Raw genomic sequence first — 15,916 nt, 5'->3', positions numbered from 1 at the left:
TTTGTAAATAAAATATAAAGTTAAATAATCACATCTGACAACTATGTTAAAACTGTGAAAAAGCTTTGGTAAAAACGGGGAGAAAAATTCTCAATAAACTACAGCAATCCAAACTTTTATTTTATTTTTTTAGTTAATTGCTCTTGGGGGCCCTCTAGTGGTCACGGGGCCCTAAGCAGCGACTTAGTTCGCTTATGACTTGGGCCGGCCCTGTTTAGAAGCGTCAAATAAGTCCATTTGCCTTGACAGTATGATTTATTATAATATTTCAAAATAAAATACCCCCATGCTTCAATTTCTTTTACGACTTGTGCGCATGCGCAGTGTGTTCCCGTTCACGGAAGCGCTCGCTGTTGTCCCGGTAGGCAAGTGGTTTGATTTGGATATGAGATGATGTAAATAAACGGATCACGCAGTCAGGTTGAATGAATCGATTAATACATTAATACATTAATAAATGCATGAATGAACAGCATGCTCGGCCCCGCGCTGGTGGCGTTTTTCGCCGTGTCGCTCGCAGCGTTGTTCCTTCCTCGCGAGTGGTTCGTGGGATTGGAAAAGGAACGAACACAGGAGCGTAAGAGGATCCTGAGCAGACATGAACTGTCCCTGTACGACGGAGAGGAAGGCAGCAGAGGACTTTACCTGGCCATACTGGGACAGGTGTTTGATGTAAACAAGGGAAACAAGCACTATGGACCAGACGGTGCTTATCACTTCATGGCAGGTGATTCCACACTTTATCCATCGACTGTGTACATGACTGAGAGAAATGTGCAAAAGTCTATTGTTTTGTCATTGTCATAATCAGTGGTGATCCTAGACTCCGAGGGGCCCCAGGCAAAGAAGGGGGCCTTCTCCATCCCTCCCCACCTGCAGTACAGCCTATGCTTATCAAACAGCATGGACATTTATCCATCAATCAAACTAAACACAGACAAACATCAAATAATCAAATATTCTCTATACTCCATTCCACACTCGCACCCAAATAATGCTGGGTGGGTCTTAACACTGTCACTGACCATAAACAGGGGATCTAAATGTGTATATTAGTAGGGTATTACAAAATATATCATAATAAAAAATGTGCCAAACCAAATGGGGGGAAAACAGGAAGAAATATACATATTCATTAAGACTGAATAACTTTGGTTTGTGGCCAAAACAACATCGTTTTGAGGTTTTTCTGCATTTTCTGACATTTTCTAGACCAAACGATTACTCGGATAATTGAGAAAAGAATCAACAAATTAATCGATTATGTAAAAAAAAATGACATTTATAGATCTACATTCATACACTATAAAATTCACATTGCATACATTTAAATGTAGATTGATGATTGAAATGAAGACATCTGTCACTCAATATATGAAATGTTGATTCTGACTAAAATAATTATTGTGTCGTATATGTTCGTATTTTCAGGCAAAGATGCTTCTCTGGCCTTCGTCACTGGAGACTTCACAGAGAGTGGCCAGACTGATGATGTGTCCAGTCTCTCTCCTCTGCAGGTGGTGGCCTTGTATGACTGGTTGGCCTTCTATCAGAGGGACTACCAGAGTGTGGGTATGTGACCTTTTGTAGATGTCGTTGAGCTAAAGGAGATCCATATCAAACCAAGAGTTTTCCATTTTTTTGGGTCTAGTTACTCCTTGTCAACAAATGTCCATCATCTTAAATAACAATATAAAAAATCCTCCCATCTCGAATTCCAGGTGTGCTAAATGGTCGATTCTATAGCGATGCTGGACAGCCAACAGAGGCCCTGTCGCAGGTAGAGGCGTCATTGGCTGAAGGCCAGCAAATCAAAGCCAAGTCCGAGGCTGAGAAGGTCCGCTTTCCGACCTGCAATTCAGAGTGGAGCTCTTCCAGAGGAGGAAGAGTCTGGTGCTCAACTAAGAGGTATGGAAAAGCTCTGACATCATCAAATTAAAGAATTCTTTTTAAAATTAATTATTGGTATCCTTTCCAGTGGTGGAGTGGTGAGAGACTGGACGGGCGTCCCGAGGAAGCTCTACTCTACAGGATCCCCTCGTCCTCGTTGTGTCTGTGTTCAGGATCTGAGAGCAGCAGCGAAAAACCCCCACCTGCAGGAATACGAAGGCTGCCCTCCACATGCTGAGTCATGTCCTGTTGGAGAGAATTAGTCGCTGAGCCAGTCTGGGAAAAAAAGGGCATATTCATGGCCTGTTCTTCTGTAGCACAAACCTCAAGAAAACACAGGGACTTCTACTAATCCCGCAATATGAGCGAGAAGGAAGAAATTCAAAATTCAATTGCCTTGTTTTTGATGACCTTTATGTAAAGTTGTCCTCCCTTTCTCTAAAAGGATACACCAGAAAGAGACAGGCTAGATATCTGAGCATACAGATACAATACAATGTGCATAAAAGATTAAACAATGTGCATAAAAGATTAACAGAGGCAAGATTTAGGTTTGTCACAATGACAAGCACAAACTGCATTGAAGTACAAAACAGTTGTAGTGGTCAAAAATATCACACATTTATCTGTACAATTTAACAATACTTAAAGAGGCCCCACCGCCCCCCGGCGCTCCCTCTTCTCCACATTCTACCCAATGATCGGAAATGTCATGTGATGTTGATAAAGTGCACCTGTTAGGCTAAGAAATCAAAAGCGTTAATTATGACGGGTCAAGACGACAACTTGACTTGAGGCAACATCGTGGGGGTCTACACTCTTCCGACGACGACCTGGCAGGTCAAAAATGGAATGTAATATTTAGTGTGAGTGATGATTTTTTGGATTATGACCATGATACTTTTAAGACTACTAATTGACATTCACAGGCATAATAGGCTATTATTTATCCGAGGAGGAGGATCATGGGATAGTTGTTTTCAACATTGAAAACATTTTTTTTTTTTTTTTTACAGTCAGAATCTCCTAATTTGCTGTGATTAGAATTTCCACATATTTTTTTGGCTAACTGGCTGTCACCAAGCGGGAGGAGCTCCTTTGATCCACTCAAAGACACTTTGATCGAAACGGAAACAAAAAAAAAAAGACAAATGTTTGACTTTCTATTTGAAATGTCCCTCTAGAATGTTAATAGTTTCTCATACTGTAATAGTATAAAGGCAATGGTCCATTACTGTCCAGGAATCTCTTGTTTGTGTGTCCCTGGCCCGCTTGATATTCCTTCTCCTGGTGTGCCTGATTATCTGCGTCAAGTTGATCCTGGCGTGGCCACTGTCAGAGCGTGGGGGGGAGATCCAGGCCACTGCATTACGATACCCCACCCAGAGTTAATACGTCAAAGCAGATGTCGCACACTCTCACAGGCTTGTTCAAGTCGAACTTGATGATGGGGATCTCCTTTATAGAGCACTTGTGACACAAGAGGCGCCCACAGTGGCGGCTGGAGTTAAAACAAAGGAGAGACTGAGGATTAATTATAAAAGATGACACAGAGGGTAATTATTCAAGCTGCAGTGCGTAACTTTGTTGTTATTATTCTGCCTCTGGTCTCCATAAACAGGAATTATGTCACATATGTTGTGTCCATCTGACAACAGGCAAGCAATACTACAGTAGCACACAGGTGGGGACAAGAAGCATTAACAACTTTAGAAGTAGAATTCCCTTCTGAAACTTTTCATGACAGGGCTGTTGCTAGCAAAAAGTGGTTTTTTTTCCAGTTTCCTCCCAGTCCAAAAAGTTAATTGGACACTCTCTAAATTGACCATGGGTGTGAGAGTGACCTGTCCAGAGTGTACCCTGGCACCAGCGGCCCTGCAACCCTCATGTGGAGAACAAAGCAGTAGACCATGGACCTTTCGTACACTCCAACCTGTTTGCAGCCGTCTCGCTTTACTTGCACAACGGTACTGTTGTGTTGCAACACAAAACAAATCTCTCCCGAAGTGCAGTGTGGGAATGTCGCAAGACCTACATGCTGCTATACTGAGAAACTGTGGAGCAGATAGACTTATTCAGCAGTGTGTGAAGTTGCACACTACAGCTTTAATAAAACCTAAATTTGTGTAGATAAAAAAAAAGTACGAACCAGTGATGTTTCCTCGTTGTAACCCCGAACTTGGCAGCACATTCATAGCAGTTGGACCCATCACACCAAGGCGGCTCTTTGGACAGCATGTCTAAACAAATGTAAAATAGTAATTATTAGCCTAATGAGCACAATTAGGATAAGTGGTGTAAGTGTACAAACATACCTAGAAGGCGGAAGAGCAACTGTTTGGTTGCAACTTGATAGTTGAAAATATTAATGCCCTGATTATTATTGATGCCCAGCCGTGCCCCAGCCCTCACAATCGCACGGCACAGATTTGCATTTCCTTTCATGTAGGCCAGGAGCAGAACTGCAAGAAAATAGCAGTCACAGGTATTTTTAAGACGTGTAGTTATAATGGTATTAAAACATGAGATTGGAATAATTAAGTATGCTACAGTACCTGTGTTGCCTTCATTGTCTGGTTTGTCCAGAGGGTATTCCGGCATACACTCCAGGAACAACTCAAAAATGGCTGCAGCATTCTCTTTGCCGTAATGGCCAAGTACATGCATTGGTGACTGACCCCTAAGGAGAACACACACACACACAGGTTGACAACGTGTATCTTAACAAATGTTATGTTTCGGGCAATTTCGCTAAAAAGGTATTATTAGCACTGTTTCCTTACCTGAGATTAAAAGCCTCAGCATCAACGTTGGACTCTGTGAGAAGGATTCTGACATTATTAAGGCGGGCTTGCATCACTGCCAGATGCAGAGCTGGAAAGACAGCAGCAGGAAAAGTGAGTAACCGTGTATAGTCAACCACACAAATATTGTACAGCAACTCCAAATGGAATAGTTAAAAGACTATTATTAAAGAGAATGACTCCATGGATAAAGCAATATCTACAAATATCATGTCATCGTCTATCTATGTTGGCAATAAGTAAATTGCAAGAGACTAAACAGACTCAACTGGTTGCATTTGTATTAAAAAAGATACATAGATAAAATTATAAATTGTACCATTATTTCCATTTTCATCCTCAGCTGCAAAGTCTACTCCATTCTCCAGCAACACAGAACAAATAGTGGCCAGGTCCTGTTGAGCAGCCAAATGCAGTGCCGTCTGCCTGTGTTTTGTCAGCTCATTTACTTTGGCTCCAGCAAGCAGCTGGAAACAGAAATATTAAAAAAAAAAACAGTATCACCGGCACAAATATTTCATTAACACTTAAAATGGACTAAACACAGGAGGAGCAGCAAAGATTTACCAAGTTGCGGACGATGATCTCAGATCCAGCCTGGACAGCCAGGTGGAGGGGTGTGAGTTTGGCTGCATCCTGAACCCTGGAGTTGACATTTGCTTGGACACTGATGAGGAACAGGACACTCTCAATGTCGGAATTTTGCACCGCCACATGGAGAAAATTACGCCCTTTGTTGTCAACCTGGATGGAAATGGAATTTTAAAAACGTCAGTTCATGGAATTTTGTAAATGTACATAATTATGATTACTGTAAACGGATGCATTTTAGTCTCTTTCACCTGCTCAGCAGCGCCTGGCTCCCTCTTGAGGATCGCCTCTGCAGCCTTGTTGTTCTTGTGCGTCATGGCGCAGGCAAAGGGGGTCGTTCCTTGGCGGTCACGGATATTAAGACGAATGTCTGGATGGGAAATGAGGAGCTGTATGATGACGTTGTGCTGGCTGCTGATGGCAGCGTGGATGGGAGCTCTGCCCTCTGCATCCTGATGAAATGACAGGAGTAAACAGTTCATTCTGTAGTGTAAAGTACAAGTAGAAGTATACTTTGGGGATGATTGTGAAATTCTGTTATTTAAGCTTCTTTTTATACCACGGGAAATTTAGAAAAAACTGACATCTATCAGTCCTCTGTCAAACACAAGACTGAATAATTGCCTTTTTAATACTTTAAAATTCTATGTACGAACATGCAGAATAACAACGATAATGGCAACAACAAAAAAATGGATCAAACACAAGAATTGCATAAAATTAAGATCATTTTAGCCTCTACATCACAATTCACCATTACCCTGACCAGTGCATGTGGCTACGGTCAATGCAACACCACATACCCCACCCTTACCCACCCCTCTGTATGTAATGGGACTGACCTGTGTGTTAACATTAGCTCCAAACTCCAAAAGGCACTGCACCACCTCCTCCAACCCCCAACTGCTTGCTAGGTGTAGAGGTGTTTGTCCATCCCGGGCTTCTTCGTCTCCGTCTCCATTTGGTCCTGGCTTCCTGGGGCTGTTCACGTCACACCCACTACAAACACACAACACATATTCAATTATAATACCTTTACTTCAGTGCATCAAGCATCGCAACTTCTCAGTGGGTATTATACCCTCATTTTTGACATATTTTGCATTAACAAGCTTTGTGAAAATCATAATAGCTTGCTCACATCGAAAAGATTCACAATCTCTGCACATATTGGTCATTACTGTTAAGAAGGACTGACAGACCTGCGGATGAGGAAGCAGGCAGAAACCTCATTATTCTCATCGACAGCTCTGTGCAGGAGGGTCTGCTGGCATCCTGAAGGCCCTATGTTCCAACACGTCGCATCACAGCCATGGCGGACCTAGGTGAGACAAACAGGAAACAAAACACTCAAAATGCATCATAGGTCTAAGATTTTGTGGAAATCTTTGGCTTTAGTGGCTGATAAAGAGTCTCACCAGTGTGGAGGCAATATCTTCCAGGCCATTCTCCAGAGCCAGCCACAGTGGAGGGTCGCCTTTGTCATCAACCACAGACATATCAGCTCCTCTTGTGCAAATGGCATCTACCACCAGGGGGAGCTGGTTACTAATGGCCAACTGTAACGCTGTTTGTCCCTCTTGGGTCCTTGTGTGGAAGGAAAATACATCAATATACAATGCCGAAGAATCAGGTACAATGTGAAACTCGTAACCCATAAATCTTACATCTGCGGCATAACCCTGAGATTACCTAACATTGATGTCTGCCTGATGTTCAAGAAGGAAGAGGGCACTTTTGCTGTCCTGTCTCTGGATGGCCATGTGAAGAAGGGTTTGTCCATTGGACATAGTGTCATTGATAGAAGCGCCTGAGCCCAACAGCTGAGCTGCTATGGTGTGCATACCTGAAAGAGCAGAATTATAACAGATATATTTCATATCTATCTAAACAATTCAGATTAAACTGTTAAAGCAGAATCAACAGTATTACTACAGTAGTTGCAGAGCTGTGTACCTGTCCAGAGGGCGAGACCCAACACAGTCTGGTCCATGGAGTCTTTGAGACTGAAGTCAGGAATTATCTGGAAGTTGTTGGTAGCATGAAGTGCATTGGCTGCAAAAAATGAAGAAGGATTGTCAGCTGAGATTGGCGCAGCTCCCCCCACGACCCTCATGTGGAGGATAAGGCGGTAGAGAATGGACGAGTGTAACTAGTTTTACAGTTACAGTTATTTACAGGTATTACAGGTTGCTGACCTTTCTGCTCAAGGATGACAGAGACAACATCTGGATGGTTGTGAGCAATGGCCATGTGGAGAGGGGACTGCAGAGCCACACCATTGGTTTCGTCCAGAATGGCCTTCTGGGTCTGCAGGTTGGGGTTGGCACCCTGCTGGAGCAGCTCTGCTGTCAGGCTTGCAAGGCCACAGCGACATGCTGTATGAAGCGGGCTCTCACCCTGAAAAAGGCACAGGGATCCATAAGATTTCAGTTAGTATTACACTTATGCAGGAGTTAAAATCTTTTTTTTACCCTTGAATAAAACAGGGAGTGAACATCTTTGATGCCACAAACCATTTAATAAAGCTCAGAATAAGATGCACACGATTCATGTGAATTTATGTTCTTACACACCCATTTGTTGACATGGTTGACCTTTGCTCCGTGGGTAGCGAGGAAAAGAGATGCTGCCTCGTTGCCTGCCCCAGCTGCTCTTTGCATGAGGCAGTTTCCTAGAATAATGACCAGAATATATATTTTATTTAATATCACAAGTATCATTCCACCTGGACAGACATTACTGCAACAACATGAATTAAAGAAATCACCTGTGGTAGTGTCGGGTGCATCTGGGTTGCTTCCTCTCTGAATGAGCTGTGCTGCAAAGCTGTTCTCATCAAATGAGGTGCCGTTCACGACCGGTACGTCATCCTCAAATGGATTTACTGACGTGCCAGAGGACACAGTGATATACTGCAGGGCGAGCCACAGAGCTGTGCTGCCCTCGTGGTCCTTGAGTTCGAGGTCAAGCCTAATTGGATGGAGAGAGAGGTGATGCATGACTAAATACAGCAGAAGGCAGTAATGTTATTTTACAAATGCCATCATTTTCATTGTTATTTTAATTACTAACTAGCTTTGGTTTCCTTCTGGTCACAAATCTAAACCGAGCAAACTGTATGCAACGTTGGATGTCAGAAACAAACCCACTAATTCCACATGAAGACAGATACTTACTGTTTGCATTGTAGTAGCTGGCTGAACACTGGCTCGTTCCCTGATGCCACGGCTTCATGCAAGGGAGTTCTGCAAAAAAACAAAACACGATTGGAGGTTGGAGCATCGTGATGCTTTACAATGTAGTTGCCCTCCTCTGCAATTCATTAAAACCCAGAAAACCAAGGGCCCAGCAACACACCTGCCCCTGCTGTTCTGCATGTTGGGGTTGGCTCCAGTTTTGAGCAGAGCCTCTGCGATTCGCGCCATGCCACTCATCACTTCCACGGAGTGTTTCTTGGGGCTGAAAGAGCAGACCAGGTGAAGTGGGGTTTCCACCGCACCTACTGTGGCGGCGTTCACCTGAGCTGAGTGGCGAATCAGGAAGATGGATGCAAATTCGTCACCTGGAATGCAGGAAAGAAATGTTGCTCATTGGTGGATTCTTGTGTTTACAAAGCGGCAATGTTGAGGTAGAATGATCCGAGATAGGGCTGGGTGATGTTCAAAAATGATGTATTGATAAGAATGTTTAATATCAGTCAATACTGATAATTATTTTAGTTTTTCCCCTAAATGAGAGCTAAAGAAATTGTGGTTAATGGAACCTTTGTTATAATGATATTGAAGAATATTACACTGTGAAAAACATGTTAATGAAAAATGACCTAGCCCCAATCACAGACATTGTTTATTCACAATTTTACAGCCAAATTGAAAGTGTACATGTCATATAAAAATGCATTAAAATAGTGATTCCTCACCTCTTTGGATGGCTTTATGGAGGAGACTCCAGCCGCTCTGATCCACCATATCCACATCAGCTTTGTTGTTAACTAAAGTAGTGGCAATACTTTCTAATTTGCGAGAGAGTGCCAAGTCCAATGCCAAGTCACCATTGTTGTCTAATTCGTTCAGCTTGGCAGGTAACTGGAAGAGAAACCAACATGTTTGTTGCAACTTAAACAAACAACTTTAATTTATCCTCCTGGTTACACTCTATACAAATAAAAAAATAGAAGATAACAGTGAATATCTTGTGTCAACTGACCTGTGAGTCCATCTCAATGAGATAAAGAAAGACAACATCTTCTCGCTCAACTTTGATGGCTTTGTGGAGAGGAAATTCTGTTTTCGATTTGATCATCTTGTACAGAAGTTGGGCACTCATGGTGCTGAAGTCTTCTTTCCTCAGATCATCCTTATAAATGACAATGTCAAAGGAATAAAATGATTAGGGCCAAAAATCAAAACTGGCCAGTGAAGAGAAACATCGACAACACAACCCCCATTTTCTACAGATAGAAATCTCAAAATATCATAATGTTATGCAGAGAAAATGAGACTGGTCGTTTCACAGTGCAAGTGTTGATGCTAGTTTCCAACCAGTGCCATTTTCATGCCCAGCTCCCACGTTATACAGGTACCAAAATGCATTTGTGCTCATTCGTGAGCCCATGTGTGTGTTGGTCTTAAAATGAGGAGTGGTCAGGCTCAATGTTGGCACACTGCTATCTTGAGGCAGCAGAAAGCCACTGTGCCATCACCGACCAACAAAAACATAGTCTTAACTCAATGGTGCAATATCTTTTAATACTTATTTAAATGGATTCCTTCAACTATTCCTTTTAATCACAGATTTTCAGCTTACACGCCATGGAAATGCACTTTAGATTGTCTAAATAGGGCCCAACATGTTTCTGATGTATCAAAAAGAAAGAAAACACCTATTCTAATTTGTTCCAAGTTGTTCAATAACCATACAGAATCAACATCTGAAAGGTCTTACCCAGTGGCTGGCGATGATCTCCCCACAGTAGTTCATCAGGGTGGTGGCATTCAGTTCCTCTGCAGTTTGGTAGAAGCGAATGCAGTTCCTGACATTTACTGAAGACATTACACCTTTTTCACACCTGTCCCCAATGAGAAAGTGGATGTATTTCAGGCAATTAAGCTGCATGTGTTGCTTTTCAACATAATCGGGAACAGTAATCTTGCCAATGAGCACAATTTAAGTGACGCCTGCACAAGAAAGGGCATTCAATTCAATTTGTATAGCACCAAATCACAACATACATCATCTCAAGGCACTGTACATAGACAACATCATGCAGTGGAAACAAGACACAAAGATGTGCAGCCATCTGCCTCGGTCGGTTGGTGTGAAAGGAAAATGGGGCACAAGGGGGAGTTAGAGACAGAAGTTGTGCTGACCGCTCTCGAAGCAGCTGAAGCTGGAAGCGGTTAGCCAGCTTCATCAGGTCAATAAGAAAGGCATCATCTTCACTAAGTTCCAACTCATCTTTGTAAGCCCAGCGCAACATCGCCATGGCAACCTCAGGCTTGCAATCTGGGAATAAATGATAACATCAAGTTAGAAATGTACAACAACTGATCAGATACATCTATAATTTGTGCGAACACTAAACAACAAAATAACAGCAATTCATTACTGGGATAAATATCCAAAGAAAAATATTCACAGACATTGCTTAGAATAATTGTATTACTGTATTACATCGGACTCTGACAACCTTCAGAATTTATGCCAAAATAAATACTCCTTCATTATTTATCAACCCAAGCATGTTGACTGGATGATGGATATGGAAAGGATGAGTGTATGTTATAATAATTGAAGCTACTGCTTTAATTCAGTGACATCACACCACCATGGTTTCTCACCAGATAGGTCCAGTTCAGAGGTGGAGGCCAGGTTAGCCAGACTCCAAACATCACTGCGAGCAGCCAACACAAACTTATGGGCGCTGAAATTCTCCCCGGCAACTTTCACTTTCAGATCGCTGCAAAAGCAACACATTCATGAAAATACAAATTACGCCAGGTCTGACAAAGAAACAGATTATTCAGGTTATTCAAGTGTAGACATGTCAAGACAAGATTAGAGCACGCAGTCGCAGATGTTCACATTGTTATGTGAAAAACAAATTTAACTATGTTTAACAATGTAGCAGCATATTAACAGATGTAGGCACATTTGTATCACACAATACACCAGAGCAGACACAGACAAATGTGTTAACTCCACACTGTTTTAGATCTTTGCGTGGATGCTCTACAGAATTAAAATCAGGACGCCTTTTGGCCACTCCCTGTCTAGAGGCCGCCACAGTGGATAATCCGCAGATTTGATTTGGCACATTTAAGTCTGCCTTAAATAACTTAATGGGAAGAACAGCATTGTTTCTATCCTGACACAACTCTCCCATTTATCCAGGCTTGGGACACTAGATCTGGCCTTCCTGCGGATTGGGTACCTTGGATACCCTAGACCTTGACCTGGCAGGATCACCACCATTTTTATGAGACATTCTTGGGTGCTTTTAACTGTGTTTTAGGATTATTGTCCTGTTGGCGCAACGATAAACTGTGACTGAGCTTTCTGAAAGATGGTCTTAAGATTTTATTGTGCCCAGCACAGATTCCAGGCGTGCCATGTCAGCAAAACCTCCATGTTTCACAGTAGGTATTGTGTTCTTTTATTTGAAGGCTTCATTTTTCTCTGAATACATAATAATAATAGCTGATGTGACAATGCTAAATTGCTTAAGAGTTGTCTCTTTTGTGTAATTCTCCAATATGCACTGCAGCTTTTCAACATGCATTTTTGTCAAATTTTAATTCAATTTAATAACTTTACCAACAACATTTTGACAATTGCAGGACTGCTGGACAAAATAAAACGTCCACCCATCCACTCAAACTGTTCAGCATCAATCTCACCTGTACTGTTCTTGCTGATAGAGGTCAGCCACGATCTCCAGAAGACGGCTAATGAAGGTGTCTGCAGCTGCAGGGCTGGAGGAGCCCTGACCAGAGGTCTGGGCAGCAAGCACCGCACAGCGCCTCTCTGTGTCCACCAGCTTCTGCTGCATCTTCACATACTCCTGCCGAAGCAGGGCCAGGTGCTTCTGCAGCTTGGCCACCTCCTCTGCCCCGCGCCAGGGTGAAGGAAGAAAACAAAATGCAGGAATACAAAGCATGTCAGAACTGGAACCTTGGATGCACTTTAACTTACAGAGAGGAGATGGATTTCACAAAATTAGTCTGACAAACCAAAGACTTTTGATTAAAGATGGCTTTTATGGCAGTAATTATATGACAATAACTACCATTAAATAAATGTTATGAGAGGGATTTGAAATGTGGTCTGGGGTCTTAATATCACAGTGTATTGGTTGCATCTTTTTATAGTTTTTATAGTATTCTAACGTATACTGCATTATTCCCACTGGAAATTAATTGGCAGGGCAAATCAAAGACAAGGGGAATTTTATAAGGGCATCCATTCTTGTTCAAACCTCTTTACCCATGTGACCAAAGTGACCACAAAAAATAGTTTTCCATGATTTTCTGTGCAGGAACCACATCTCTGAATTTTTAAGAACCTGCAAATGTCAAATCTAACGACAATAGTTCAGTTTGGATGAACCTTTCCGTGTTCCTCTGACTGAATTATTCTTTCTACACATATTGTTATTACAACACTGCATCACATGTCAGCCACAAGTCCTCAGAGTGCAAGTAGGTCCTATTTCCTTCCTTTAAACCAGTAAAAGTTTGTAGTGAAGAAAGAACGCTGAGGCGGCACATTATTTTGTCCTTCCTCGTAAACCGTTACTGACACAGCTACTGGTCACAAGGAACAAGGGGTGTTTCGAAAAAAGACCAGCTGATAAGCGGAGAGGACAGGAAGGGTGTATCGCTGGGGCAGCACATTAAGACCAACCGACCAGCCAGTGGACATTCGTATTTAATATCTTGCATCAGTAAAATTAATACTTAATTAATACTTAATACTCTTGAGATCTCCTGAGACAAATGCATGTGCAAGCCATCAACATTTAAGAACAATAAAACACATGAAAACAAAACTTTAACTAAATTGAGTTTACGATTTTATAAGATGATGGGCTGAAAACCCAATCGGTTTCTTTACAAACAAAAATAACACAATAAAAGTAAAGGTTAATGGCACTAGTACAAGCAACAGAATGTAGACAATTGCAAAATAAGTCATACAGAGGAGAAAGTGTAATGTCATCCGTTTCATTTCAGTGAAGGATCCATCATTTAATATATCTGAATATGCTTTCTGCACATTAGACACGCAGATAAGATAATTGTGTTTACAATAAATACTCATGTTGGACTATGTGTTCTCTAATTTTAACTTAATACGCAGATTTAAGGAGGGACACAGCAGACAAGCGCTTATGTCTTGGCCATAACATAGATGATGAAGGTAATACCTGACAGGCAGTGACACCTAGCACCTTCCCGGTCATATACTCCATCGATCGTCGCTGACACATAAAGCCTTTATTACATTAAATATCCTTGAGGACAGCACAGCAATTTGAAACGACGGTTAAATAAATGTTGACTTGTGTTGAAATTATTGCAACACAGTGAAGACACTTTGATGCCCAGCTTGACTTTGGCATTTAGCTACACACCGATATCAACATTTTTATGCGAATATTAACAATAGTATTTTAACCACACTCATGTAATTAACCTATGTTCTCAAACAAAAACAGTTCACCACAGACAGTCCAGTCGACCAAACATCTCCTGCCCAGCTCGGGCTAACTCTAAAATTCAGCTAGCAAATTCGGCGACAGCTAACGGTAGAGCTTAGACAGTAGGTCGGCTAAGTGTGACAAGAAGGCTGTCGCAATACTTCGTATTTTCAACCTCAGACGTTATACCGGATATTAACCAGCCGACACACTGGTTGATTCTGTCCGACAGTTCAACGAATAAACGAGTGTGAAAGGGAGTGTACCAGATAGTCCAAAAAATCAATCTCATACCTTCCGCCATGTTGCTCAGCGTTAGCTCCGAGGAGGAGTCTTTCTATCGCGATATGACGGAGAGACAGATAGTAGGCAGCGGTGCTGCGTTCAAAGACATAGTTCATCCCAATATCAGCTGCTCTTCGTGGGTTATAGATATTTTTACACTCGTGATTTAAACCACAGTTTGTTTATACAATTTAATAGATTTGTGGAGTTATTTAATACAATGGCATACACTAAATGACATGAAACAATTCAGACTATGTCTTGATTACATTAATAACAAAATATGGAGCCACATAATAATAATAATAATAATAAAGTGTTACTAACAATTATATATGATTAACCCTCCATATTATACAAATGGATGCATTTATTTTTCTGCAGTTAGTTATTTTAACGCATTTTTTCAACACTTCAACACTTTCAACAAAGATTATAAAAAATGATTCCTTGATATATCAAAGAGTATTTATGATACATTATGAAATTCAAATAAGTTTGAAAGAGAGAGACCAAGGCTTGTGTTATCTGCAAGCATTATCTCATAAAGTATACTCAGAAATTAAACAAATCATTGATATAAATAAGCAATAACGGTCCTACAATGGACCCCTGTGGAACACCACAGAGTAATCAAGATTTGTTGGAATAGCAAAATAGACTGCATTAAAAATCTATGTAACTAAAGGTTGTAACACTGGTGTTGCCTTCAGGTGCTCCCAGTGAATGTCCTGTTCAGAAATATGTGGAAGGTAAAACATGCACACTGCAGGAGATCCACTGTCACAAAACAGCTCCTAATCCTTAATTAAACAAGAATAAATGAGTCAATCGAGTTGTTTAAAAGAAACCCATATTACTTACCTGACACTCATGAAAGACCTCCTGGAGTTTGCAGACGTTTGTTGTAAAATTAAGGCGTTGCCCATCAGCAACTGCAGTAACAGTTGATATTCTCATTACATTGTTTCTCATCAAGTTGTTTGTCTGCTTATATCATTTTCACTTGGCATTAGGGTTGTCTATAAACATAATTATTGAACACGTAAATAAAATATGCAAATATAACTCATTGGTTGTTAATGTCATACGGTCTTGCTTTCCGAGCTCAAAGCTCAGTTATTTTAATTTTTGGAGCACTAAGTATTAGTCACTGGATAAAATTCTGAGTGTGCAATAAGAAATATCATCAAACCTCCTAAGTGAATGGTATTGTGCTTGTGAAGAGGTATCAGTAAACAAGATAAACAATATTCATTTGAGGAGTGGCTCGTCATCATTGACACTAACCCAAAAATTGAATAATACACATTGAATTGTGCCTTTCACATTATATGTCAGTATCGAAATGTATGTCTACCAATATCCACTAAATAAACAATGAATAATAAAAATTAAAAATAAATGGTTGTGTAAATTGTCATTTAAAAGATGACCATATTACAAATCATTTTTCATTTTATATAAATTCATTACATATTTTACATTCTAAATATTTGTCTGGAAGTGTTTTTATTTAAAGTTGATTATAATGATGTTTGTGGTAAATGGTGAAATATTAAGAGTTTATGATTAGAGGAAAATGTATTCTATCTAATTGTCGTCTAAATGTATAAGTTTATAAACTAATCTGGCAAACATT

General features: G+C 40.9%; 2 protein-coding genes across 2 annotated transcripts; one reads left to right on the top strand and one right to left on the bottom strand.

The window, feature by feature from the left end:
• Positions 1 to 456: 456 nt before the first annotated feature.
• Positions 457 to 2,153, top strand: cyb5d2 (cytochrome b5 domain containing 2; the record flags this gene model as incomplete). The annotated part of the gene is made up of 4 exons (XM_083903086.1): positions 457 to 727; positions 1,432 to 1,572; positions 1,722 to 1,908; positions 1,979 to 2,153. The coding sequence occupies exons 1-4, from the start codon at positions 466 to 468 to the stop codon at positions 2,151 to 2,153; spliced, it is 765 nt and encodes a 254-aa protein (XP_083759212.1). The 5' UTR covers positions 457 to 465.
• An 18-nt stretch (positions 2,154 to 2,171) lies between these two features.
• On the bottom strand, positions 2,172 to 14,304 carry ankfy1 (ankyrin repeat and FYVE domain containing 1). Its single transcript, XM_083903075.1, has 25 exons — positions 14,284 to 14,304; positions 12,188 to 12,395; positions 11,129 to 11,247; positions 10,658 to 10,793; positions 10,233 to 10,356; positions 9,495 to 9,644; positions 9,208 to 9,373; positions 8,646 to 8,850; positions 8,465 to 8,533; positions 8,056 to 8,258; positions 7,862 to 7,959; positions 7,484 to 7,685; positions 7,242 to 7,340; positions 6,978 to 7,131; positions 6,704 to 6,872; positions 6,488 to 6,606; positions 6,128 to 6,284; positions 5,537 to 5,737; positions 5,262 to 5,438; positions 5,014 to 5,161; positions 4,674 to 4,764; positions 4,446 to 4,570; positions 4,206 to 4,352; positions 4,040 to 4,130; positions 2,172 to 3,391 (listed from the first exon to the last, which is right to left on the bottom strand). The coding sequence occupies exons 1-25, from the start codon at positions 14,291 to 14,293 to the stop codon at positions 3,259 to 3,261; spliced, it is 3,501 nt and encodes a 1,166-aa protein (XP_083759201.1). The 5' UTR covers positions 14,294 to 14,304; the 3' UTR covers positions 2,172 to 3,258.
• Between the last annotated feature and the right edge of the window lie 1,612 nt (positions 14,305 to 15,916).

Source organism: Microchirus variegatus (assembly GCF_963457635.1).
Source record: "Microchirus variegatus genome assembly, chromosome: 2".
In the NCBI taxonomy this organism is placed as follows: domain Eukaryota; kingdom Metazoa; phylum Chordata; class Actinopteri; order Pleuronectiformes; family Soleidae; genus Microchirus; species Microchirus variegatus.
This window is presented reverse-complemented; position numbering and strand designations above follow the sequence as displayed.

What these genes read in the sequence shown, in the direction of transcription:
- ankfy1 (XM_083903075.1), bottom strand. An exon ending in CTTCAGCTGCTTCGAGAGCG is followed by an intron (nt 10,357 to 10,657) that starts GTCAGCACAACT and finishes CATTGGGGACAG; the next exon opens with GTGTGAAAAAGGTGTAATGT. An exon ending in ATGCAGAACAGCAGGGGCAG is followed by an intron (nt 8,534 to 8,645) that starts GTGTGTTGCTGG and finishes GTTTTTTTGCAG; the next exon opens with AACTCCCTTGCATGAAGCCG.